Source organism: Cyanistes caeruleus, chromosome 13, assembly GCF_971803275.1.
Source record: "Cyanistes caeruleus chromosome 13, bCyaCae1.hap1.1, whole genome shotgun sequence".
NCBI lineage: Eukaryota > Metazoa > Chordata > Aves > Passeriformes > Paridae > Cyanistes > Cyanistes caeruleus.
The window spans coordinates 7,694,265-7,719,115 of record NC_141713.1 but is presented as its reverse complement, the minus strand read 5'-3'; the positions used below and the strand labels follow the sequence as shown (position 1 = coordinate 7,719,115).

At 53.0% G+C, this 24,851-nt stretch overlaps 1 protein-coding gene and 2 long non-coding RNA genes across 9 annotated transcripts; all 3 read left to right on the top strand.

The window, feature by feature from the left end:
* The first annotated feature begins 155 nt into the window (after positions 1–155).
* Positions 156–6,025, top strand: LOC111934042 (uncharacterized). The gene is made up of 3 exons (XR_015275795.1): positions 156–397; positions 4,838–4,936; positions 5,812–6,025. It is a non-coding gene; the product is annotated as an uncharacterized LOC111934042 (long non-coding RNA).
* A 28-nt stretch (positions 6,026–6,053) lies between these two features.
* Positions 6,054–10,231, top strand: LOC147650678 (uncharacterized). The gene is made up of 3 exons (XR_015275796.1): positions 6,054–6,203; positions 6,332–6,454; positions 6,855–10,231. It is a non-coding gene; the product is annotated as an uncharacterized LOC147650678 (long non-coding RNA).
* A 2,170-nt stretch (positions 10,232–12,401) lies between these two features.
* Positions 12,402–23,517, top strand: MFGE8 (milk fat globule EGF and factor V/VIII domain containing). 7 transcript variants are annotated; one of them, XR_015275793.1, is made up of 11 exons: positions 12,431–12,714; positions 16,114–16,239; positions 16,503–16,628; positions 17,128–17,241; positions 17,666–17,847; positions 18,240–18,395; positions 19,263–19,407; positions 20,251–20,435; positions 21,699–21,854; positions 22,117–22,638; positions 22,742–23,517. XR_015275793.1 is itself a non-coding variant. In XM_086848887.1 (10 exons), the coding sequence occupies exons 1-10, from the start codon at positions 12,642–12,644 to the stop codon at positions 22,258–22,260; spliced, it is 1,407 nt and encodes a 468-aa protein (XP_086705013.1). In that variant the 5' UTR covers positions 12,402–12,641; the 3' UTR covers positions 22,261–23,517. The 7 variants fall into 7 exon arrangements, 4 of the variants coding, with proteins under 4 accessions (XP_086705013.1, XP_086705015.1, XP_086705012.1 ...); XR_015275792.1 differs by having other exon boundaries at positions 12,435–12,714; positions 20,233–20,435; XM_086848887.1 differs by having other exon boundaries at positions 12,402–12,714; positions 22,117–23,517.
* The last annotated feature ends 1,334 nt before the right edge of the window (positions 23,518–24,851 follow it).

Sequence of the window (24,851 nt, the reverse complement as noted above, 5' to 3'; positions counted from 1 at the left end):
CCGGTCCCTCAGAGCTCTGTCACACCAGCTGGGGTTTGTGACGGGGACAGTAAAATCCACTCAGAGGCAGATGGACCTTGCCCCATCTGAAGGGCACTGGAGAAAAAGAAATGATAAGATAAAAAACTGTCCACAATGCAATGTTTATAAACCTGCTTTTTATTTTTTTTTTTTTTTTTTTTTTTGTATTCTTCCAAAAGAGCCATGTGTTATATTGATGGTAACAACCATTCTGAGCTGTGTTAATGGGTGCTTTATATAACTGGATGGAAAAATCCTTCCTCTCATTTCAGATATTTAGTTTCCTCTGTTTACCGGGTGTTGGAGCTTCCTACGTGGAGAAAGCTCTCAAGGAGCAAGTCACATTTTCCAGGGTGCCGTGTACATGGAGAGATGAGTAAGTGCTGTAGCCTGAGTCATAGGGAAGGAGGGAGTTCTGGGTAAAGGCAGAGAGAGAAATTCTGGAATGAAGGTGGCAGAGCAAACAATATCGTCTTCTCCACGCTTGCTACAGGTGCGATCCCACACCACTCAGTCAGAGTTGTATTCCTTATCTTTTAATTAACCTTGTGAAAATACCCAGGGTTTATTGTTGCTAAATTTGTCAGTGGCTCATCTGGGCTGAGGTTTGGTGTGTCTCAAGGCAGACGAGTTATGCTTGGGATCAAGTTAACAGATAGGCTCAGCAGATAAACATCCGGTATCAGACTCAACTAAGTATTTGAGGAATGTGTTTGAGTTTGATTACAGAAAATTGCAGTCCAATTGATTCCAGGTGTACCTTAGCTCTTCCACCATCTGATCCAGGCAGGAAAAAACAGATCCGGGCAGGAAAACACGCCTCAAACACGAGCTCAGCCTCCAGGCAAGGCTTTTATTTTAAGTCCTTGCGACTGTTGGAGATTTCTCTGACCTGAGAGAAGCTCAGCTCTTACAAGAGAGCTTTGTTACGGACCTATCACAAAACAAAGCAAACCAAGTTTGCTGCTCACTTCTTACTGAGAAGTGAACAAGGAAGAGGTGGAAGCATAAATTTATAGGTGGCTGTGGCAGTAGGAGCCAAAATCCAGAGCTGTTTTTATTGCAAGGAGGGAAGTGATGGAAAAGGTGCTGTGTCTCCAGAAATGGAGGGAAGAACCAGTGCAAGTCATTGGTGTTTTACTCTGGGCAGTATTGAGGGGTTCCAGCTGCACCTTGTAGTGTGGGAGCAGGGATGTCTGGGAGGAAGCAAGCGCATTTTGGGAATGCAAATCCAACTTTGGGCTGTTAATACAGCTGGTGAGCCCTGGCTTGTGAAGGAAGGTCTGAATGTGTGGGGGGTTGCTCTGGCTGATGTGCTGGTGTGCTCTGCAGGGTCGGTGCTGGAACAGCCCTGTGTGCCTGTGCCGTGGGTGGAGCACTCTGGCACGGAGCCAGGAGCGACAGGGGTTTAATGCCACTGACAGTAAACAGGTCATACCCAGAAAATGCCATCTGAGCAGGAGCCTGAGCCATCCCCAAAGGAAGAGTTCTGGAAAGAGCTGAGCTTCATCTCCAGCCTTCTAGGGAGTGATTTAGCTGCTTCAACCCATTTCTGTTATTGCTGAGAGGTAGGATGGGAGTGTCCAGGAACACCCTAATGCTTTGGAGACAGGAGGATCTCTCTCTCTGACCAGTGTGGCTACTGCAAAAGGGGACAAATGTCCATGCTGGAAACTGCAAGCACAGGAAGAACAGAGCTTTGCCTTGTGCTTTGGGCAGGCAATTACCTCTGTGCAGAGAGGCCAAAAAAAGACTGATGAAAATTCCACCTTTTTAAATGCAGAGATTGGAAAGGTACCAGGCAGAGAGAACTCCACGTGCTGCTGAACCAGCCCGAGACACCCCCGTGCAACACCATGGTGACAATCACCTTTTGTTCTTCACATCCCTCTCTCTTTCGGCTGTTGCTGACAAAACTCCGAACTCTTTTTCTGCTTCATTTCCCCGGCCCAGCTTTTCTCCTGCTCAGCAAACGTGCTGTGTGCTGAAGGACTCCCGTGGACTTTGCATCCTTGAGGAAGCCTTTTTGCCAGAGGAAACGTCAGGGTGTTCATCTATGGCAGTGTGTAGCAGGAGCAAAAAGGAAAACACCTCTTAGGCAGGGCTTGATTGCCAGCTGAAAATAAGCAAAGTGCCTGTCAGTGACATGTGAGCACAAAAAAGCTTTGCAGATGGAAATAAAGGCAATGCTTTTTCCTCTTCTGCTCTGCCTTCCCTGCAGTGCCAGTGAGGCTTTGGCTCGTGGGCTGCAGAGCCATGCTGTTCCAGAGCCTGTTGGATCTGGAGGAACAGTGCTCTTTGGACTCTTACATATTTTCTGAAAATGGTGTCTAAAAGAGTAATGGGCACTTTGCAGAGCTCTAAATAGACCAGCCTCTGTCCTGAGGAGCTGGCAATGTATGGAGGCAAGTGCCAGGGATGGGAGAACGGCTGCATCATACAAACCAGCTGGGAAGGTGGCACGTGGCCCACCTGATCAGTATTTTTCCATCACATTCTCATTCAGCTGCTCCTTGCCAACTTCCAGCCCTGTCACGCTCCTCAAAAGCTTCTACTCTGGGTTTATTTAGCATGCTATTTATTTCCTAATTATAGAACTGAAGTGACTGACCTCAGCCCTTCTGGGTACTGCTGTCCACGTTTTTGTCCCCTCTAGACCTCTGGTCTCCTCTAATGGCTGAAAGCTGTTGCTAGAGAATTTCTGACTCACTTTTTTGTTTTTCTCCCAAATTCGAGAGGACTCAGACTGCTTATACAGTGAGCTTCATTGCTCATTTCAGAGCAGATGGGCTATTGCATTCCCAAATTCTTTAGGCCAAAAGAGAAATGCCACTGAGCTGAGCACTTTACCAGGCTGTGTTCTGCTGCCTCTGTCCAGTTTCCCAGCAGCCAGCTCACTGCTTTTATCCCACATCCAGCCACAGCTGCTGGCCAGAGGAAGAGGTTTTGAAAACCACTCCCTGGCATCAGCAGTGCTGCTGGTCCTGCTTTTGGTTGCTCCATGGCACTTGAACCCTGCCTGGCTCCACAAACAGACTCAGTGGTCTGGGAGAAGGATCCATCTGTATCTCCCTGAAAGCAATGTGTGCCACAACACTACTAAATTATCCAGGGAGTCTGGTTAGGTGAAATTCCTACCTTCAGGGTACCTTCTGCACCAGAAGCTGCTAGGCTGAGCAGACCTGTTCCCTGCAGCCACCTCTAATGCCGCCTCTTGTTCAGTTAGAGCTGTTTCTGCCCCTTTCACACATTTTGGTAACTTAAGATACAGCTGCAGGAGCCAGGGGGTGCTTTGTTGTGGCACCTGTCCATAAAGCCACCTGCAGAAGCAGGGGGACTCTATGCAGGGAAGGTGGCATCAGAGCAGCAGGTGTCTGGCAGGCAGTGAGAGCAGGGAGAGGAGGCATCTCTGAGGGAAAGGAGGGTGGATTCAGATAAATGGATGTACTAGAGCCAGAAGGATGTTTGAGCTTCTCCTGGAGAGTTTCCAAGATGTCATACTGAATAAAGGAAACTGATGGTCTTCTGTTTAATCCCAAGTGGTCTGTCTGACATTTGCCACTATAGTGTGCTCCTGAGGTTGGAGTCTGGAAAGACTGTGATTGTCCTGCCTCAGAGAGCTGGCAGGGAAGTCTGCTAAGGCCACAGTTTTATGGGTTTTTTTCACTGGCTGCTTGCGAAATGCTTTTGGTGGAAAAGTTTCCATAGAAGTAGTGGTGCCTGAGGAGAATGCAGGGTTGCAATCCTGAAAACTGAAATGCTCAGTGAACTGAACAATGGTATTAGCAGCTCCTTGTAAAAATCCAAATTTTAGTATTGCCTGAGGAATGGGGAAGGGCCTTTTCCTAGAGAGCAATATTCATGGAAATAAATTGAGCGGAGGAGGAAGATTGCTTTTATGCCAAAATAGTGGGAATTGGGATAGATCTGGGAGGAAAGGAGGGAGAACACAACAATGTTTGCATGACGGTGAGTACAAAAGAAATGGTTACAGTTGTGATTTGGGAGAATGAGTGATGCTGTTTGGGAGCAGAGAGCCAAAGCTGTTTCCTGGAGGTGTAGAAGGGAAGCAGGGGTGAGAGGAACAGGCTTGATGCTGGTGCAGGGAGGTGGTTTGTGGGTAAGGCCGGTGGGGTCCATAGGAGCATGGTTTGGTGGGGTGGGTAGGTGAGCAGGAAGCTGCAAAGAGCAGTGGGATGGCTGGGATGAAAGACTAATCCAGAGTATCTCCATTGCCTGATGGCTTCCTGGAGATGCACTTGCAGTCACAACCAAGCAGTGAAGGTCTGCCACCATGGCCAGGGGTGAGCTGGGGGTGACCACCCTTTTCCATGCAAAAACACCTGGAAGGCTGCAGGTCAGTGTCCCAAGAAAAAAAGTCAACTGCAGAGCTACTGCACTCCACTCCTCTGGCTTTGCAGGAGCAGCACTTCCCTTTGTACCACCTCTGAGCTAAAGTATTACATGGGCTGGAGGAAATAAACAGTGCTGCTGATGCTGTGTAATGACCCCATCTCCAGGTTGACTCCACTTTGGCTCATTGCAGGCTCCACCTTGCAAAACTGATGTCTCAGTTTTTGGGAAATGACATCTGATTTTCCACACATCTCAGAGTGGACCTGCTTTAAGGTCCTGACCTCCAGAGTTCCCATGAAATCCATCCTGGGATTTGGCAGTAACACTGCAGGAGGATTTTGTCAGAGTTATGGAGAGCTGAACATGCAGGGAGCAGGGCTGGATGTATAGGGAGTGTGGTAGGGTGGGAGGATGCGTGGCTGAGTGATGATGGTGAAGGTCTTTCCTTCCTTCCTTCCAGCTCAGGAAAGAGCTACCGCCCTGGTGGAGGCTAGAGGGTGCTGTGCTGCAGGGAATGGGTGTCCTCCTCCTTTCCTGCCCAGCGTCCCTTCAGAGCCAGGTAAAAATTTGCAGGAAATGCTGCCTCTGAGCTGAGATGAAGACTAAGGTGCTGGCTGGAGTTGTGAACAAACTCCAGGGCTTTTTTTCAGATCAGAATAATTTATTAGTTCATTACTTAGCAGGCAGAAAGTGACATACTTGCAGAAAGGAAGGATGGCTTTTCTCAGATGGGTGTAAAAGCAAAAAGTGGGTAAAAGGAGTGAGAAAATGAGGACCAGATCAGAAGATAAGGAAGCTGAGTGAAACAAAAACAGAGAATAGAAGGGTAGAGAAAGAAAATAGAAGATTAAACCAGTGCAGAGAATCACATCCACTGCTGTGTCCAATTAAGGGCTTCAGATCTGCTGAATAATGAAAGGGAGATTTACTTGGGAGAAAAATAAAGGAGCACTTCATGCTTGTGGCAGCTGAGGCTGCAAAGCCCCTGGCTGATGGGGCAGGATCAGCTCCTGTTTACCCAGCTGAGGTGTGGCTAATCCTGAGCACCGCACAGAGCAGAGCTGAGGAGTTAGAAGAGGCCGGGGGGAGCACGGGAGACAGGGCTGTGTTTGTACAGCAGCTGACAGGCAGCTGCAAGCCCAGGCAAAAACATGACATGCTCCCAAACAAGCAGCTCTGTGAGCCGAGGGCTGCTCCCTGGAAAGCCTGCCAGGAGCCACAGGCAGCAGGAGCAAACGTGCCTCCTGCGTGGGGCCACACGTGCTCTGAAAAACACAGCCCTGCTGCCTGGCCTGTGGTTGGGGGTCACTGTCCTCACAGCTGGCAAGCTGCTCTCCCTGCCTGCCTGCCTGCCTGCAGCAGGTGGGGCAGATGTGCAGGCGTAGCTGGAGCAGGAGGAAGCACAGGTAGATAAATATGTTCTTACCTTCTCAGGTCTTGCAGAAATCAACCTACCAAAAGTGAGAAGATGCAGGCAGGTAACAGAGGAGGAAGTCTGCAAATGAGCCCCATTCACAGCTAAAGGGACTGCACCTCCCTCAGGGCCATGGGGAGGTTCTGAGGTTCTTTTCAGGTGAATGTATGTACAGCACAGTGTCAAGAAGCCAGCCCTGCTCACAGAAATGAGCCACATCGGATCTTGATGCAGGTGACCTCCCTTCTGTTTTCTACCTCAGTACCGAGGTGGGTTAGCAAGGACTGAAAGAGAGCTTCCTAAATTGGACAGGATTACCACACAAGCCCCTAATGACTGCCCTGGCCCCACCACATGTGCTGAAGGATGTGCTGGGACTGCATCCATAGGTCCCTGGGGACATCTTAAAGAGGTACAAACAAACATGGCCCAGAACATGGACCAAAGGGAATGCTGTGGTAGGCTGCAAAGCCCTGTTAGGAGCTGAGGGACTGTTGAACCCACATGTTTTCACTCTGTGTCTACTTTGGATGTCTGCAGCAAGAGTCACTGGTTTTACTGCTCAGGGCAGCAGCCCATTGCTAGCTGGGGACATGTAGAGACACTCAGCACTGGAGCTCCAGCTGTTTAACTCTCCAAGAACACTGGGAGAATGCAGAATAGGTAGGATCTACTATTATTAACTGATCTGTGGGGCAGGACAAGGAGTTGAGAGGGAACAGTGAAATGTGGAAATGCCTGGAGGGGGAGTTGATAGCAGAAGGCAAATGGGTTCGTGCTCTAATAAAGGCTCTGTCGGAGGCTGGACAAAGTATTTGATGTGATGGGAGGTCCCACTGAGAAGGAGGGGTGATTGCAGAGGACATATGGAGTATGACTAACTGAATGCATGTTGTAAAAACATGTTAGTATAAATCTCCTGGCAGGGAGGGAGAAACACTTGGAGACTTTACAAGGGTCACACAACCAGGTGCTAGGAAATATCCCTTGGAGGAAATTTCTGAAGCTGGTAGGGGAGATGGTCAGATACCCCTGCCCATCAGCCCACTCTTGTTTCTTCTAGGGAACTCTTCACTGCTCCGAACAGTGTGTATGGGAACTGTATGGAGACATCTGTGGATGTGCAGAGCTATCAGCTGGCTCCTTGCCTGGAAGTTGTTGTCACTGCTGAGAAAGGAGGTAGCACAGCCCCAGGCTCCCCAGAGTGCTCGGGGAGGACACAGCTGCCTGGCCATCCGTGGCATCCCCTGCTCCAGCCTCGTGTCCCCTTGGGTGCGTGCTGCCCCTGGGACTGGCTACGTGCGCTTCTCCATGGCGGGGCTGGACACCCTGACCAGGCAACAGCCCGGTGAGACCGTGGCGATGGCTCCAGCAGATGGGTTTCATTGAGGACACATGTCTGGCTTGGGGATTGTTTTTATTTCCTTTGGAGGGAAGGAGGAGCCATGGGAGAGGAGTAACTGACTGGCTGAGCCGGCTCTCCTGGACACAGACCGCGGTGCCAAATGAGCTCTTGCTGCGGTTTCCACTGTGGCTCTGGAGGCTGCAGCCCAAGGGGCAGGAAGTGGTTGAGAAAGAGCTTCAACTCGTGTGCCAGCAGTGCAGGATCGATCCAGGATGGGAGAGAGACAGAATCATAAGGGGAAGGCTCTGTTAGGTCATGGGATGAGGGGGATGTATGGCTCTCCTGCAGCAGCTCCAGCAGAAGGCACCGGTCCCCAGGAATTCCTCCCAGAGCAGAGGTCCTACAGGAGCCAACATCCTGCATCAGTGGTCACCAGCCTCTCCACCTAGGGGCACAAGTGCCATTAGGGCCACAAGGTGGCCTATGAGAGCTGCTTTGACCTGGGGGAGCCAAGGGAATAAGGAGCTGCTTTTGAGGTGTGGTCACCCTGGATTCCCTCACAGGGTTGGGTGTCCGTGTGAGAGAGGAAGGTGTGCAGGGACTGGTGCTTTCCTGCCACATCAGCCATGGTTGTGGCTACTGAGGTGTGTTTTAGAAGGCCATAAATATGCTTTTCTCTAGAAGAAGTGATTCTTAGAGCTGTGGCAGTTCTCCCCTTCCCTGCCAGGTTCTGGGGGATCAGAGCAAGTGGGAGGTACGGAGAGGGTGGGACAGGCAGAGTTCAAACCTTCTCATTATGCTTCGAGATACAGAGATCAAAAGACAACTTTCCAAATTAATAAGGCCTCCACCTGGGCAGGGCCTCTCGGCATGGATGGGCAGGAGGGGAGCGTGTGGTAATGAGCAAACTGCCTCTTCTCCACCAGCCGGTAGGACAGGTTCTGGGCTCTTGCAAACAAACCCTGTGGTCTAGCTCGTTAGAGTTCATTAGTGTTGTTCCATATTCATATAGCATTAGCACCATCAAGCCTCTGTTTAATCAGACTGTGAGCTTGCCTTAAGCCCTGCAGGCTTTGAAGGACCTTCCATCACACATATGCCAGAAGCACATGCACCAAATTGGTGCCTTGAGTAAGGAAGGGTCTTGTGAGTGTGGTAGCAGGGTGAGGATCAGAAACCTGCCATAGAAACCTGGGTTATCAGAGGTATCAGAGGAACCTGGATAATAAAGCTATCAAATACACAATTTAGTGCTTTGTGTCAAACAGGGGCTTTGAAGAGCTTCCTGAAAAAGAACAAAAGATCCATGGCTTATCTTCCTGTGGTATCTGCTTGATGCTGGTCAGGCTGCTCGCAGCTTCTAATCCATCAGGGGTTTCCATTAAGCACCATGGTGTACCACAGAGTGTGGGCTCCTGTAACAGGTTGGTGCTCCAAGCAACAGGCTACAGAGGACAAGGCAAATCTGTGCTCTGTTTGTCCTGAACAGTGTTCTGAGATGGGCACCACAGGGAACCACCACCAGGAAGGGCTTTAATCCTGGCCTGAGGTCGATGCTAATCCATCATCAGTGAGGAGACAGGTATTTCCCAGGGTAATTCCTGCTTCAGCATTTACAAATGACCTTTGGAAGTGGTGCTGTTACCACTGGCTGATGAGGCTGTGTGTGTAAGAGGCTAAGCCTGCATGTGTAGCTTTTGGATAGACAAAATAAAGGGAGGTATGTCCTTCCCTCAAGCGCCTCCAGCCCTTGGTTTCCCATCTGCCAAATGAAGATGAAGGCAACACCTTTTCTGCTGGAGATAAGCATGGATAAATCCTGAAAGACTGCAAAGGATTCAGAGTGGGGGTTATATAAAGGTGCTTATATTAAGTACCTTACTCAGACACACCAGCTCTAAGCTGGGTATAATCTTGTTTATTTAGGTTAGAGCAAATGACTTGAAGTTAAACTGGCTGGAATCTCATCTGAGCTTCGACAGGATCAGCAGCGGGCAGCAGAGCGAAACCAGAGAATGGTGCTGCCCTTTGCCTTCTTCCTTTTAAATCAGAAAGTTTTAGATATGCTGAAGGGCTCTCATGGAGCTTTCCATGCCCCAAGGATATTCAGTATCTAGGTTTTTTGATTAATCCTGAAGTTCCCGATTCTTAAGCATTAGCATCCCTAAGTGTACAGCCTGTGTTTAAGGAAACTGTTGCCCTTTTGGTGGAAAGGGCAAGAGAGTGTGGAAGCCTTTTGTTCCTCAAGAAACTAAACAGAGATGTCTGGCTACATGCAAGGACTGTCCCAGCCAGTGGATGTCTTCAGCAGCTGTTGGAAACCACGTGCTGGCAGGCCAGCGGGCAGTGACGCTGGCTGGGGCTGCAGGAGGTTAGAGATGCTGGCACAAGTCCTTGGTTATCCTGTTAGAGGGATTAAGAGCAGACTGGGGCTTAATCTACTGCTATGGTGCCACTGATTGTTTCTCCTTCCCACTCGGAGTGGGTAACACGTGTGGCAGGATGAGATGCTTGATCCCACATGGCAGGAAACTTTCCCAGGACCTCTGCTGTGGCCTGAACCACAACTTTGAACTCTAAAAATGAGTTGTGCCTCTGAAGGATGGTCAGGGATTTTTTGGGGGCTCTCAAAACTGGGGTGAGACAGGAAAACCATGTTGCAAGGAGTGTTGTGGGAGTGTTTTGGGTGGGGAATCCCTCTGGGTGTAATAGCTGACTTTTGAGATAGACCTAAGCCAGTGAACTCCTTTACAGAGCAGATAGTTGAAACAATAGGAGCTGCTACCTAAAAAAAGATCCATTCAAGGCCTCAGCAGGACTTTGCTGGGGGTGGAGGGGCATCTTTGCTACCTGATTGTGGTGGGGAGAGGTCCTGTGAGTTTCTGAGAGGGAGTGGAGGGAAGGAACATGAAACTGTGCTGATACCAAAGCTGTCACTGCATGTTCATCAGCAGTGAGACACACCCTGGTCAGTTTTATGGCAGATGGGGTCTTTATGCTTCGGCAAGGGATCACCTGTGTATTATTCACCTCTCTTGTTCACAGGAAAACACCTTTGTATAAGCTGAAAAATAAATAAGATTGCATCAGAGAAATGCATGGCCCCCATATTCACCTATTTTCGTCTCTATCACCCCAGCTACGGGAACTAGGCTATCTGCTATCAGCACAGCTCGGAAAGGGTTACACACAGCAGAATCTGGCAGATCTCTGTGCAGAAGAAACCAAACCCAGTGGTAAATACTGCAATAGCAAGGCCTAAGTAGTCCCTGCAGAAGGGAGTGAAATTACGCCTGACCTTCGACCTACCCAACTCTTTTAAGTAGAGCCATCCCTTGCAAAAACTTGGCGGCTGTAGGAGCCCGGGCGTGGTGTTTGCCTGTGGGAGCTGTCTCTGTTCCTCATTTCTTCCCTGTCCTTGACAGGTTGTTCCTCTCTCTTCTCTGTCCCCCATATCCAGAGCTTCCCTCTGCTTGCTGGGACAGCAGAGACACTTCCCAAGTGTGGTTTCTCATGGGATGCCCCTCTCCATCGCAGGTCTACATTCAAAGAGCCACTGGTACTTTGCAAGAAGCACTGTCCCTGTGGAGAGCACTGCTCCATCTGGCCTGCATAGCTCGCTTTCTAATATCCTTTCCCATGCACGTTCCTAGGACATTGGCATTCATGCCTCTGGGGACAGAAAGAAAACATTTTGCTTTCTGTTTTTAGAGAGGCTGATGCTTTTTCTGCAGCTCCCTCTGGGTCTTGAATTCTCACTGAGACTAATCCAGGCAGTAGCCCCTCAAAAGGCCGAACAAACACCCTTGTCCTAGTTGCTTGTGCACAGCCCTGGGAATCTTGCCCTGCGCTCTCCTCCTCCTGACCTTGTTTTCCTCGGAACGCCACAGCAGTAATTACCCTGAGGTTGAAGGGTTATTCGAAAGCAAGTACTGTGTCTTGTGTGCTCTCTCCAGCTGTTGTTTCTCCCTGCGCTGGAGTTAAGCTCTACCTGGAGTTTTCTTTGTGTTGTTACTAATTTAGGGAAACACCAGCAGCGAGGGTGATGGGTGTGGGTGGGAATACGTGTCCAGTTCCATGTGTTTCTCATTCTCTGGTGCTCTGAGAAGTCACCACCGCGACAGGGCAGCTGGACCTGCCACTGGGTCTCTCCCTGGGGTGCTGCTCGTACTTGGGGTGCTCTCACAGGTACTGGTTGACTGTTTCTGACAAAAGCATTAGCTAGACACTGGAGAGGAGGTGGGAAGACTGGTCAAAGTGCATGGCATGCAGCTGGACTGCCCAGCTCACAGACCATCGTTGCATTGCCAAAGGCAGAAATGTAGCAACACTCAGACAGAGTCAACACATAAATATGATCAACCCAAGTGTCTGAGGTGGGTTAGTTAATGCTGAAATGGACGGTTTTGCAAGAAGAGATAAGATTGGCTTCACCTTTAGGAGGAGGACAGTTTGGAGTGAATTTCCATTACAGGGTCAAATGATCCAGCATTCCTGTGCTGTGCAGTGCTCTTTTCCAAAGAATTTTCTGCTGAATATGGATTTAGCCTGAATATGCTTTAACCTTCCTGGGCTAAATATGTTTCTGCCTTCCAAGGCAAAACTCCCCACAGGGCAATCGTGTTCCTCTCAAGAGCATGGCTGGGCTTTTCCAGCTCTTGGTGGCCAGGCACAGCTCAAATAAGAGCTAGTTTGTGGCCAAACCAGTGGAGCTGTAGTGCAGTGCAATTGGGCAGAAAGCTGTTACGGCACTCCCAATCCCTCTCACATATTCGCCAGACCTGGCTGCAAGCTGTTTTTCCTTTGACGCTAGTTAGGGGGAACACGGGAAAACCCCATGCCACTGGCATGCTGGATGACAAGGATGGCACAGGGCACTCGTGTTCACTGTCCATCGAAGGCGAAGCCCTCTCCAACTTTCATCCCACCCAGGGAGAGAAAAGTGGGGTTTGTGCTGCAAAACACCTCTTCCTTTGCCAAGTGCTGGCAGCCCGCAGTACATTCCGCTCCAGCTCGGCACCCTCTGCCTGCCAGCCAGGGCCAGGAGCCATGGGCACTGCCAGGCTCAGGAAGTCCCTACCGGCCACCCGAGAGCCAAGATCTGGCGTGGGGTGAGTCAGGGGTCCCCCTCACTGAAGCATCAGCAGCGCGGCCGTGGTGACTCTCACTTCCAGAGACACTTTTGCTGCCCCTGTACCCCGTGCTGCCCGCTCCCCGGGGGCGCGGACCCTCGGCCGGGCTGTGTCCGCCGGCGGGGCCGGTCCCGCCCCGGGGGCGGGCGGCGGAGCACGTGGGGCCGCGCCGGGCCGGGCTGAGTCACTGCCCGCCCCGAGCCCGCGGCGGAGCCGAGCCCAACCGAGCGGAGCCGAGCCGAGCGGAGCCGAGCCCAACCGAGCGGAGCCGAGCCGAGCGGAGCCGAGCCCAACCGAGCGGCGCCGAGCCGAGCGGAGCCGAGCCCAACCGAGCGGCTCGGTGGGGAACGCACGGCGCGGCTCGGGACGCAACATGAGGGGGGCGAGGTTGTTTCGGGTGCCGCTCGCCCTGTCGGCGCTGCTCTCGCTGCTGTTGCTCGTGTCCTGTGAGTGCCGGGGAACAGAGGTGCCGGGGATCAGGAGTGGCGGGGAGCCGGGATCCCGGGGATCTGGGGTGCCGCAGAAGCAGGGTTCAGGGGGTCGGGGGTGCAGTGAAACCGGGGAGGCTGGAATTGCTGTGTGTCCGGAGTGCTGGGGATTTGGAGTGCAGGGCTGTCCGGTGTGCAGGGATTCCGGGGTGCAGGGCAGCCAGAGTGCAGAGAATCTCGAGTGCGGGGTTGCCTGGTGTGCAGGGGATCCGCGGTGCAGGAGAGGATGAGTTTCAGGGGCTCCAGAATTTAGGAGAGCCCGGCATGCTGGGGATGTGGAATGCACGGGATCCGGGGTGCAGGGGTTGCTAGGGACGTGCAGCCAGAGGATCTGGGCTGCAGCGTGAGTGGGTCCGTGCTGCGGTGCGGGTTGCAGGACACGCAGTGCGAGTGAGGGCTGCTGCTGCGGGAGCGGAGGATCTCGGGTCCACGGACCCGTCCCTTCTCCCGGGTCGGGAGACTCTCAGCCGGGCTGTCCTGTGCTTCCAGGCTCAGATAACCCCGCTCGCAAATGTAAACAGCGTCCCTGGGACCGCCTGGTACTGCGCTCCCAGCTGGCCTGACCAGGGCAGCCCCGGGGAGCAGCAGCTCCGTCATAACCCCGTGGGTCATGCCTGGGGCACCTGGCTCCAAAAAGGAGGGATGAGACCAGGGAAAAGCAGAGCAAAGCCTAAGTGCAGGCTCCAGGTTAGGGGACAAAGGGCAGCAGGAAGGGGTGAGGAAGGCCCTGTTTATATTTGCATTCCCTGGGTGGCTGAGGTGCCCCTTTTGCCCTCCTGAGACCTGACTTCCCCCAGCCCCGCTGGGATGAGCTGTCCCAGTATTCAGAGGATGTTATTTTTGCCTTCCAGCCAGTCTGTGGGTTCATATAAGCAAACATTTCCAAAAGCGGTGGTTGATCTTTGTTGCCTTGGTTCCTGAGTGTTCAGCCTGTGACAGCTCTGTCCCTGACTGGAGATAAATGTGTGTGTGGAGGATGGAGATGCTGAACTGCTCTGAAACCAGGCCTGAAACAGCCTAGGGACAGGAGCATCCAAAACTGCTTGCTACAGTGGAAAAAGTGACCTGTGTGCCTCACTGCTAGGCAGGGGGCTGGCTACTGACACCCATCGCGTAAGGGATTATCCCTGGGAGGCGATAAAAGGGAGTCCAGTTAATTGCAATAGCTAAAGTATAAAACTTGGACCCCTCCTGCCCCAACCCTGGGAGGAGACCTTGCTGCTTTGCTGCTATGTCACACCCCAGACATCCTGTGCTGGAGGCAGCGCTGATGCTGGGGAGTGCCCTTTCCTTGACTCTCTGTGCCTGGGGAAGCAGCCGTCTCCCAGTGTGGAACAGAAGTAGCTCAGCCTGTGCAGCCTTGACTGGCTGCTGGGAGAGATCCTTGGGATGGGGTGGATGGATGTGCCTAAGACCTGCAGAGGGGTGGAGGGGTGTGGGGCAAAGGCATCCCCGCTATCAGCAGGAGCCCTCTCCTCCCATGCTGTAGCTCATGGCAGCGCATTGATGGAGCATGAGGTCATGCAGAGCAGGCTGGGCAGCACAGGCAGTAACTTGAACTGGTGCCCGTATTTTTCTGCCTCCTGAGGCTGGGCTAAGGGGGCTAGAGCATCCTTATGGAAACCTCCACCTGATGCTGCCCTGCCTGCCACCAGTGTGTACCCTACCCATGTGGTGTGTCAGGAAGAGTAGGATTAACTCTAAGGAGTCCTGCTATTAAAGGACTAATGAGTAGGAGCTCATTGAGTAGTAGCTTAGGCAAATGAGGATACTGTCGTTGTTTGGTGTGGGTCTGGGCAGTGAGCCCACAACTCATCTACTTCCACCTTCTCCAGGTCATCCAGGCAGTGAAGGGTTATTCCTAGGTCTCGGTTCAGCCCTTGTCCTGACTTCTGCAGCGTGGCAGAGAAATGCCTGGCATTAAGGGATGTGCTGTCCTGTTTGATGAGGAGTTACTGAGGCTTTCAGCCAGTCCTATGGAAATCTGGTCTAGGTTTATGGAACATCACTGCCTTGCAGCTTTTAGGCAGAATAAATTGAGGGTGGGAGGAATTTTAGCCCAGCTCTTGCAATTTGGTTCAGCACTGCGATGGGGCGTAGAAGGTTGGAGGGTGCTGTGGGTTGACATCATTCACTTCCCGCCTCATCAGGATAGGGTGGGGAAAAGAAGGAAAAAATCCAGAGTGGGTCCTTCCCATGGGCTGCAGTTATTCATTAACTGCTCTGGTGTGGGTCCTTTCCATGAGATACAGTTCATGAGGAAGAGACTGCTCCAGCCTAAAGTCTTCAGTGGGCTGCAGTGTATCTGCTCTCCCGTGGTCCTCCACAGGCTTCAGGGAGACAGGTCTTCTCCATGGGCTGCAGTAGAATCCCTGCTCCTGTACCTGGATCACTTCTTTTCCCTCCTTATTCTCTGTTGGGGGTGTCTGCAGGGCTGATTCTCTCACATTTTTCTCACTCCTCTTCTACAGCTGCTCTACAATGTTTTTTACTTTATCTTGGATATATTATCACAGAAGCAATTCTAGTGCTGGTGGTGGGCACCAGCTTTGAGCAGCAGAGGGTTGGTTTTGGCATTGGCTGGGACTGACTGTCTCCAGCATGGGAGCAGATCCTGTGTCTTCTTGCTGAGCCATCCTCACAGCCCCTGCCACCACCAAGCCTGCCATGTAAACCCTACACTGTGGCAGATACTGGAGATGGATGAATGGGCAGGGAAGATGGTGCAGCCCCACCAGCTCCCTGGGGCAACCTGCCTGTAAGCCAGGGCTTCCTTGTGGGAGCTGCTCAGAGAGTGATGGAGGTCTGGCAGGCATCCTGCAGAGATGGACCTTGTGCTTCCTCCCTGCATGACTCCAGCATCTGGGAACTGAGGCATGCGAGCTCCCCCTACAAGGATTTTTTTTTTGGTGTTGTTACAAGTACAAACTTACATTATCAAAACCCAGCAACAGCACCGGCCCCATTCCCTTGAATCATTCTGTTCTTCTTGTGCCTGAGTGAGCCCCAGCCTGACCACTCACATTTCCCAGCCAAGTGTCAAAAACATTTAATACACCAAAACCTGGGGTTCCCCTGTCTTCACTTTGTCATATAGCTCTGCTAAACCTCTTTTTTAATGTGCCAGCACAGGGCTGGTCCTTGCTGCTGGTTATGCTCCCAGTCTCAACCATTGCTTTTGAATGCCAGCAGCCCTGTGTGAGGTCCAGCAGCCTGTCTCTGGCTGTGGGATCCCTTCCCTGTGAGATTTGCAGCAGACAATTCCTGCTGTTGGGCTGGGATGCCTCCATGTGCATGGGGCTCTGATGGATGCCTGTCTTAGGGATGGTTTGCAGTGACACCCAACTTTAATTCCAGGTGACTTCTGTGACGTGAACCACTGTCAGAATGGGGGCACCTGCCTCACTGGGATTAATGAGGCCCCTTTCTTCTGCATTTGCCCTGAGGGCTACGTTGGAATTGACTGCAATGAGACAGAGAAGGGTGAGGAGATGCCCCTTTCCTAGGTGCTCCATATCCTCCAGGAGCCTTGCTGAGAGTTAGTGTGACCTTGTCCTGGCCCTGCACCACTGACCCTGGGGTTCAGCCCTTCTGATGGCTGATGGGCACATAGAGCAGAGATCTGAGTGGGATATGGTGATGGGATGTACTTTGGGGTCATGCAATGTCTGTGGGGAGTGGAAGCCCACTGGATGCTTTTATTTTCCACCTGTGCCTATACTACAGTTGTTTTTCCCCTTCCCCAGGGCCCTGCCACCCCAATCCTTGCCACAACAATGGTGAGTGCCAGCTGGTCCCAAACCGGGGCGATGTCTTCACTGACTACATCTGCAAGTGCCCTGCGGGGTACGATGGGGTGCACTGCCAGAACAGTGAGTACAGCAGGGGGGTGGGTGGGGAAGCTTGTCCACTGAGAGCTTGGGGACCCCTTGGGTGACAGCAGGGAGGTGTGTGCAGCTGTGACTGTGTGGGACACCAGGCTGTGTCAGGGACCAGCTGTTTTGGAGCTTGCAGGGTGGAGGGAAAGACTATGGTGTGGGGACAGGTTGTATCTGAACCTTGCTTTGCATCTCTGGAGGGACTTTGTGTCTCAAGTAATAAGACAAGGGGTGCCTCAAGGCTCAGCCTGCTCCATGCAGGTTCCCAGCCTTGATGTGACTGTGTCCTGGTGCATGGCTTCACTCAGTGGGAACATGGTGTAGACGGGTTCTTAGGTTAGAGCTTCAACCTGTGCCACCCTATCATCAGGGACCCTGCCATGGCCCTTGTTCAGGGGATGCTTCCCCCTCTTCTTGCTGCACTGGATGAGAGGTCTCCTCTCCAGGGCTGGTTTTGGGATTGCCTCCTGAGGTCCTCCTCTCTCCCTCCTAGACAAGAATGAGTGCTCCTCCCAACCTTGCAAAAATGGAGGCACCTGCCTGGATGTGGATGGTGACTACACCTGCAAGTGCCCTTCTCCATTCTTGGGGAAGACCTGCCAAGTCCGTAAGTCTTTGGCACCAACTGTACTGAATTCCCCTTCCCTCCTTTTTCCTACTGTTTGTCCCTCATTTCCAGGAGGGTTCTCACCAGCTGGTTAGGGGATCTGGAGGGCTGTGGCTGCCCTTGATGCCAGCAGGCCTGGTCCTAATGGAGGGAATATCCTCAGGAAGGTGCTTTCTCCTCTCTGGAGTGCCCCAGGAAGGCCCTTTCTCTTCCAGACCTCTGTGCTGTGAGGGGGACTGATGGATGGTGTGGTTTTGGCTGAGGGATGAGGAGGAGAGGATACCTTGGGGACAGCCAGGCCCTAGGGATAGCCTCTCTCCCCTGCTCTGTTCCCAGACAAGAAAGAAATTACAAAAAGGGTCATGGCCCCTAGTTCTTCTTCCTGGCTACTGTCTCTTTGATTCTGATCTTCCCCTGCCCCCAGGCTGTGCTGTTCTCCTGGGCATGGAAGGAGGAGCCATCTCTGACGCCCAGCTCTCAGCATCCTCTGTCTACTACGGCTTCCTTGGCCTCCAGCGCTGGGGGCCAGAGCTTGCCCGCCTCAACAACCACGGCATCGTCAATGCCTGGACCTCCAGCAACTACGACAAGAGTCCCTGGATCCAGGTACCTGCTGCAGGACTGGAATGCCAGCACAGAGAGCAGCTCCAGCAGCCATGGCTGGGCTTGCAGTGCTGCTGTCACAGGATTTCACTGCTCCCGGTGGCAGATGTGGGGCTAAATTGCTGCATCAAGCTGCCCCCAGGGGCATCTTGAGATGTGCCTGGAGGAGGCAGGTCCGTTGGAGGAAGGTGGGACGTGGGTTGATGATTCCCCTTCCTCTGCCCACTTTGGGATGCAAGGCTGGAGGGATGGAGGGCTTCCTCCCCAAGGGAGTTCCAGTGCCCTGGGCATCCCCTTTTCAATGCCCACCCTCCCACCCAGACTTGGTAGTTCTGGTGGGTGCAAGGGCTGTGCACCCCATCCTCACTGCACCCCGCTCATCCTCTCCTCCACAGGCCAACCTGCTGCGGAAGATGCGGCTGAGCGGGATCATCACGCAGGGCGCTCGCCGTGTGGGGCAGCAGGAGTTTGTCCGCGCCTACAAAGTCGCCTACAGCCTGGATGGGCGGGAGTTCACCTTCTTCAAGGATGAGAAACAGGATGTAGACAAGGTGGGCTGCAATGCTCTGTGTAGGGGCTCCACCATCCAGTGGTGCTGTGAGTGCTGAGGTGGCTGTGAGCTGCATCCCTCTGTGGGAAAGTGCTTTTGACCTGGGGCAAAGCTGCACTGGGAACCACTGGGAACTCTCCTAGCAGCGAGATGGCACAGGGGGTTCCAGTGCCAAGCAATACTCCCTGCCTCTGCTTAATTGACCGTAATAAGCATAACCAAAGAAGCAGCACTGACTTTTTAGGTCATTCAGATAGTATCTTCATCACTGACATGCTGTGGGAACTGGGCTTGGTCTGGGAGTGCTACTGAGCAGCTTGGGTATCTCGATGCTGTATCTGCACCAAGCACCAGCTGACAGCGTGTCTCTCAAAGTGGGAATACTTATAGATTGCAGCACTCTCCCAATTCTTTATGGCAAGTGTCTCCTGCTGGCTTTCTGAGCATCCGGGGAATGGTTTGGAGTATCTGCTTTGCTTTAAAAAAAATATAAAAATTCCTGTTGTTTCTGCAGCTGTGGAGAAAGTGCGTGAAACACAGTTTGATTCTATTTATTATGTTAAAAAGAAAGAAGTGAGCCACCTCTGTGCTTGTCATGATTTGATGAGCATTGTGGTAGTGGGAGTGGGTGTTGCTGCATGTGTGGCTCTGTGGGGGTGAGGACGAAGCAGGGAATGTTGCAAAACTCTGTTGAGAGTGTTGCAGCTCCTCCAAGGTCCTGCACTGTTCCAGGGCACAAAAACAGAGCCCAGCATCCCCCTCTGTGCTCTTTTTCCACTGGAAATAGAGAGATCTCTGTCTGCTGTGCAAGGGATTTGATGCAGGAAACTGGGAGAGCTGGGGCACTGAGCCCTGGTCACTGTTGCAGGTTTTTGAGGGGAACATGGACTATGGCACCATGCAGACCAACATGTTCAACCCTCCCATCACGGCCCAGTTCATCCGCATCTACCCAGTGATGTGCCGCCGCGCCTGCACGCTGCGCTTCGAGCTCATCGGCTGTGAGATGAACGGTAAATGCCGGTGCCTGTCCCCTCCCCGGGGCTGCAGGGCAGGGGTGACATGGGGCAGGGCATCACCCCTTGGCCTGCTTCTGATCCCTCAGGACAAGGGATTTGTCAGTGCTTGTTTTTCCTCACACTGATGCCTGGGAATACCCAGAGGTGCGTTTGGAGAGCACAAGCCGTTAATCCCATCAGCTCAGCCAGCTTGAGCTGCGTTCTCACGCTGCTAACACCTTCCCAAGCCAGGAGTTTTTACTGTGCCCCTTCCCCATCTGAGCTGTGAACCTGCTGCTTTTCCTGCCGGAGAGCTTGAAAAGCAGCGGAGGATCAAAGTCCTCTGGGAAATGTAAGGGATTGTCAGCCTGAGCCCTTTCCCTGTGCCTCCTGCATTCCTGCCTCCAGCACATCCCTGGGAACTGAGTGGGACTTGCATGTCGGTGTGGGAGTGGGATGTTGTGGGGGCTTGGGTCCTGTCCTACTGCTGTGTGGGTGTGGTGCCATCCGTGCTTTTGGCTGGGGATATCTTTGTGTTGTTCTTTCCTCATCCTTCTCTGCCTCCTGCCAAAGCTTTCTGTATTGCAGGGCTGGGCTGGGCTGTACTGTGGGGACATCCACTCATCCCTGCAGCAGGAGGCACTGTGAGCCAGGGAATAGCTGGGAGCTAAAAATCCCGGGAAAAGGCAGCCCTGTGCATTTGCTGAGCATTTCCCAGCCTGGCTCTGGGCAGTGGAATGAGAGTGTGAGGATGGCTTCTGACAGGTCTGCGGGGCTTTGCTTGCAGAGGTGCTGTTGTCTCTTTCCTTTTCACTGCCAGTGTAAACTGTTGTGTTACAGTGTATTTCAACACGGCAGGTTGCTCGGAGCCTCTGGGTATGAAATCCCGCCTCATCTCCGACCAGCAGATCACAGCCTCCAGTGTCTTCAAGACCTGGGGCATCGATGCCTTTACCTGGCACCCTCATTACGCTCGCCTGGACATGACGGGCAAAACCAACGCCTGGACAGCCCTGCGCAACGACCAGTCCGAGTGGCTGCAGGTGGGTCTCTGGCCTCTGGAACCTCGTGTCTCCTCACCAGCTCCTCCAGCTGTGCCTAGGGCCACCTCTTGTTTCAGGGTATCTGGAGCAGCTGGGCTGGTGTGGCCAGGGCCTTGTTGTGGGTCACAAAGTCCAGCAATGCTCCCCCTGAGCGGGGATCATACGGGCAGGTCAGGATGGGACTGCAGCCACTGGTTTTAACAGCAATCCTGGAGCTCTGGGTCAGAACCGGTGCCCATAGGGACAAGGTTGTGCTGTATCTGCACTTTCTTGTGGGTTGCATCAAGCCTGCAGCATGCCAGTTCTTTTTTACCCCTGAGGAAATGCCATTCCAGCCTGGAGTGACAGTCCCAACACCCATCTGGCTGCCCAGAACACCGTATTTCTGTTTTGCAGGAAAAAAAAATCAGGCTTGCTTTTCTCTTCCCAGTCTGGAATAGAAACAAATAGTTTTGAAAGTTCCTTCTCAGTTTCCTTTCCTCCCCTGTTTTTGTACTTTTCACATGATTCCATGACATAATAGGACAAAGCAGTTTAGATATTTGTCCCGCTTTTTATTTGGGAAATGATTAGAAGCAGCTGCCTCACACCAGCTTATCGAGACGTTGGCTGATGACGGGGTCAGGATGACACGCTGAGTTGGGCTGTTGCAGCACAGACTGCCTGTTTGTGTTTGTGTGTAGATTTATTTACATGTACACTCAGGATTTATGTGTATTGTATAGCTGGAACTGCCCTCTATGAGCATGAAAACAGAAGTAAATGAGGTTTTCAGCTCCTTTGGTGGTTTACCCTGTAATGTGCCAGCAGCAGTAAAAACAGTGTGGCAAAGTAAAGAGAATAGAAACTGTCTCACTTAGAACCCAAATGTCAGATTGTGTTGAACTGCATATTTTCTCAGCCAGAATTACTTTCCAGTGGAAATGCATTTCCTCTATGAATCCTGTATTTTTTTTTGAGTTGAGATTTTTTGCTATCTTTCCCACACTGATGTTTCTGGCAAAAAATGTGGAGGTGGCAGGGGTGTGCAAGGGAGTTGAGATGTGTTTGCACCCACTTTGCTTTGCTTTGAGGGATACTGTGAGTGTTGAAAGATCAAATATTTCACAGTCATGTTTTATGATTTGTCTGGCATTGGCTTGGGGGTCAAGTGGTGTTTTCTCCATTCTTGACCCCTGAGGGCCAGCTCTTCCAGGCTGCCTCTGGAGCATGGAGGGTGCTGTAGGGTGGGAGCACTGCTGTGACGAGCCTTATCTCTGCCAGATTGATCTCCGGGACCAGAAGAAGGTGACAGGCATCATCACACAAGGAGCCCGTGACTTTGGGCACATCCAGTATGTGGCAGCCTACAAGGTGGCCTACAGTGACAACGGCACGTCCTGGACCCTGTACCGGGATGCCCAGACAAACAACACCAAGGTGGGTGTGGGGAGGGCGAGGCGATTTCCCAGGGCTCAGGCATGCCATGGTGGGGCTGGAGTCATAGAATCACAAAAATGTGCTGAGTTGGAAGGTACCCACAAGGATCATTGAGTCCAACTCCTGGCTCTGCACAGGACACCCCAAGAGTCACACCATGTACCTGAGAGTGTTGTCAAAATGCTTCTTGAACTCTGTCAGTCGGTGCTGTGACCTCTGCCCTGAGGTCCTGGCAGCACTGATACCCACCTTTCTCCTCTAGATCTTCCAAGGCAACAGTGACAACTACTCACACAAGAAGAATGTGTTTGATGTGCCCTTCTACGCCCGCTATGTCCGCATCCTGCCCGTGGCCTGGAACAACCGCATCACCCTGCGTGTGGAGCTGCTGGGCTGCGATGAGTAGGCACGGGGAAGAAGGACGGGGCTGCTCTTCCCCGCTGCCCAGCCTGCACCCTGCCTGTCCCTGCCCGCTCCTGCTCTGACCTCACACCCCCTCTCCAAGTCCCCACACTCAGGAGGTGGCCAAGAGGGCTCCCCCTGCCCCACGTTGGTGATGGGGCTGCAGCATTGCACTCGATGGGGCCCTTGCAGGTGGGATGTGGGGACGGCTCCTGCCCTCTTGCTGCTCCAGCCAGGGCTGAGACCCCCCTCCTGCAACTGGGGCTTTCTTAGGAACACCATCCTGCAAATGAGGCCTTGCTGGGGGACCCTCTCCTGCAACCAGGGCTTGGCTTTATCTTCTCAGCTAAACCTGGGGACAAATTTTCTCCTTCTTGCTCCTGCTTCCAGAAGAGAGGCTGCAGCCAGTGGCAGTCCCTTGTCTGGACTGTGTCTTGGGGCTCAGCAGTTTTCAGGGTTTTAGGGCAGGCTCCCCTGGCTTGCAGCCTCCAATGTCCCTCCTGCTCCCTGCTTGTCTGCAAGCAGGGGCTGTGAAAATCCTCTGAAAAAACTCAGCTGCTGTCCCCTGCTCATTTTGCCAGGCCCTGAGTCTCCTTGCCTGCGATGTCAGCACCACATTGTGCGAGTGATGAGACGGCTCCTGTCAAGAGGCACCAAATCCCCACTGATGGTGGTTCTACCTGCTGGGCACTCTGGCAGGCACCACAGCGGGTATTTTGGCAGGCACTGTCCATTCTCCTTCCTGGGATGCCAACTCCAGCAGCCTCCCAAGTCTCAACATTGCCATCATTCCCAGCTTACTGCATTTTGGGGTGCCTGGCTGTCCCTTGTCCTTAGAGCCCAGTGGGTGACCAGGGGGACTGTGATCTGATAGTGGGGAGAGTTGGTTTGTAGCCAAAAGGATGTGGAGAAAAGATGGGAAAGGGGGTAGTTAAACCACCCAAATGCAGTGGGCAGAGAGCTGTGCCATGACCCTTTTTGTAACCTGATTTTTTTCTTTTACATGGGGTGGAGGGGAGCCTTTTGCAATGCTCGAGCCCTTGGGATTAGCAGTAGGAGATGAGTGAGCCCCAGGTGGGAGCACAGGCAGGCTGTCCTGGGCTGGCAGCGATTCTTCCCCTGCCGGCTGGGATGTGAAGCAGCCGTGGGGATGGGCTGCCAGTGGGTTTGCTTTGGCAAGGGCTGAGGGAGCCCAGGTGGGATGGAAGCGATGGCCCCACTCTGGGGTGTCTCTGACAGTATTAAAACCAGCTGAAACTTTGGGGTTGTTGGCTCTTCTGCTCTGTGCCTCCCCAAAGGCCATCTCCCAAAGCATGGGTGGTGATTCCCTCTGAGCCCCTTGGCTCCTCCATCCTAGGGGGTGGCCAGCTGGTAAGCTGGCCCTGCACCTCTCCTGCCTTCACAGACCTTCCTAGCTCCCTTCCCTGCCTGAAAAACAGGGTATTTCAGGGCTTTGTGTGCATCTTTCCCACAGTCTCCACCCTGTCACAGCTGCTGGAGACTGCTCACAGCTGGCCAGGCGCAGCGGGATGGGACTTGGGGAGGGGAAGCCTCTATCAGCACCCCACACCCTGTGTCTCCTCCTTTGGCTTTGATCCTGGAGCAAATCCCCCAGCTTGGAGCTAGATCAGCTCTTACACCCAAGCAGGCTCCCAGGGCTGGAGGGAGCTGTGAATTTTGCAAGAGCTACCTGCGGGGATGTTCCCAGCAGAGCCCTCTTGTGAAGGGCAGTGGCATGGATGCTGCTGGAGCAGGATCTGCCTGCATTGAGGATGTGATCCCATGTAGGGAAGGGGCATTATAAACAGGACAGAGGAGCTTTGCTCATGTCCAGAATCTGCCACACTGGGCAGGGACCCCTGAAGTTGGCATGAATAGCCAAGGGTCACCTGTGTCTTACCACAGCTCTCTGTCCCTGCAGCTCTGGACAATCTTACTGCACCTCCCTGCTGCCAGCAGTGCCCTGCTCAGCCAGGCATTTCCTCCTTGGGCCTTGCCTATGGGGGAGGCAGGCTCACGCCTTGCCCTGGGAGTGCCAGCTGTGAGCATCAGAGGAGCTGGGGATCTGCTTGTGAAGACCAGGCTGAATTCATTGTGGCTGTGGCTGTGGCTGCAGCTGCTTGGTGACAAATAGCAGCCACAGTTAGAGCCAGGGACAGCGGGGACAGTCTGCCCAGTTCACCTCCAGACATGCCACCCTTATCATCGGGAAGCTGAGGCACAGATAAGAGCAGTTCGCTTTGAGTCCAGCCAAGGCAGCTGTGAGCCAGGGATACGGCAGAGGCTCCGTGAGGAGGGTGACAGGAGCAGATGCTGCACATCAGAGCGGGGGTTGCATCCTCAGCCCCTGGCTGCTGTTTCCCCCTGCCCATTGCTGCCCCCCAAGCCACTCTGACAGACTCTGAGCCTGTTCCCATCCTTGTGGCATTTCCTTCATCCCCCAGAACCCCAGGATGGGGGTTTGGGAGAGCCAGAGTGCTCTCCCTGCCATGCACAACCCCTCATGGCTTTCCCTGTCCCTCGGATGCTCGTCCTGGACTCGGCTGGGTTGCTGGGGTAGCAGGAAGGCCGGGATGGCCGGCACGCTTCGGCACC

Coding starts and splice junctions, on each gene's coding strand:
- MFGE8 (XM_086848886.1), top strand. CDS start 12,642: ATGAGGGGGGCGAGGTTGTTTCGGGTGCCGCTCGCCCTGTCGGCGCTG. Junction 16,240..16,502: donor CTGCAATGAGACAGAGAAGG/GTGAGGAGATGC, acceptor CCCCTTCCCCAG/GGCCCTGCCACCCCAATCCT. Junction 17,242..17,665: donor GGGGAAGACCTGCCAAGTCC/GTAAGTCTTTGG, acceptor CCCTGCCCCCAG/GCTGTGCTGTTCTCCTGGGC.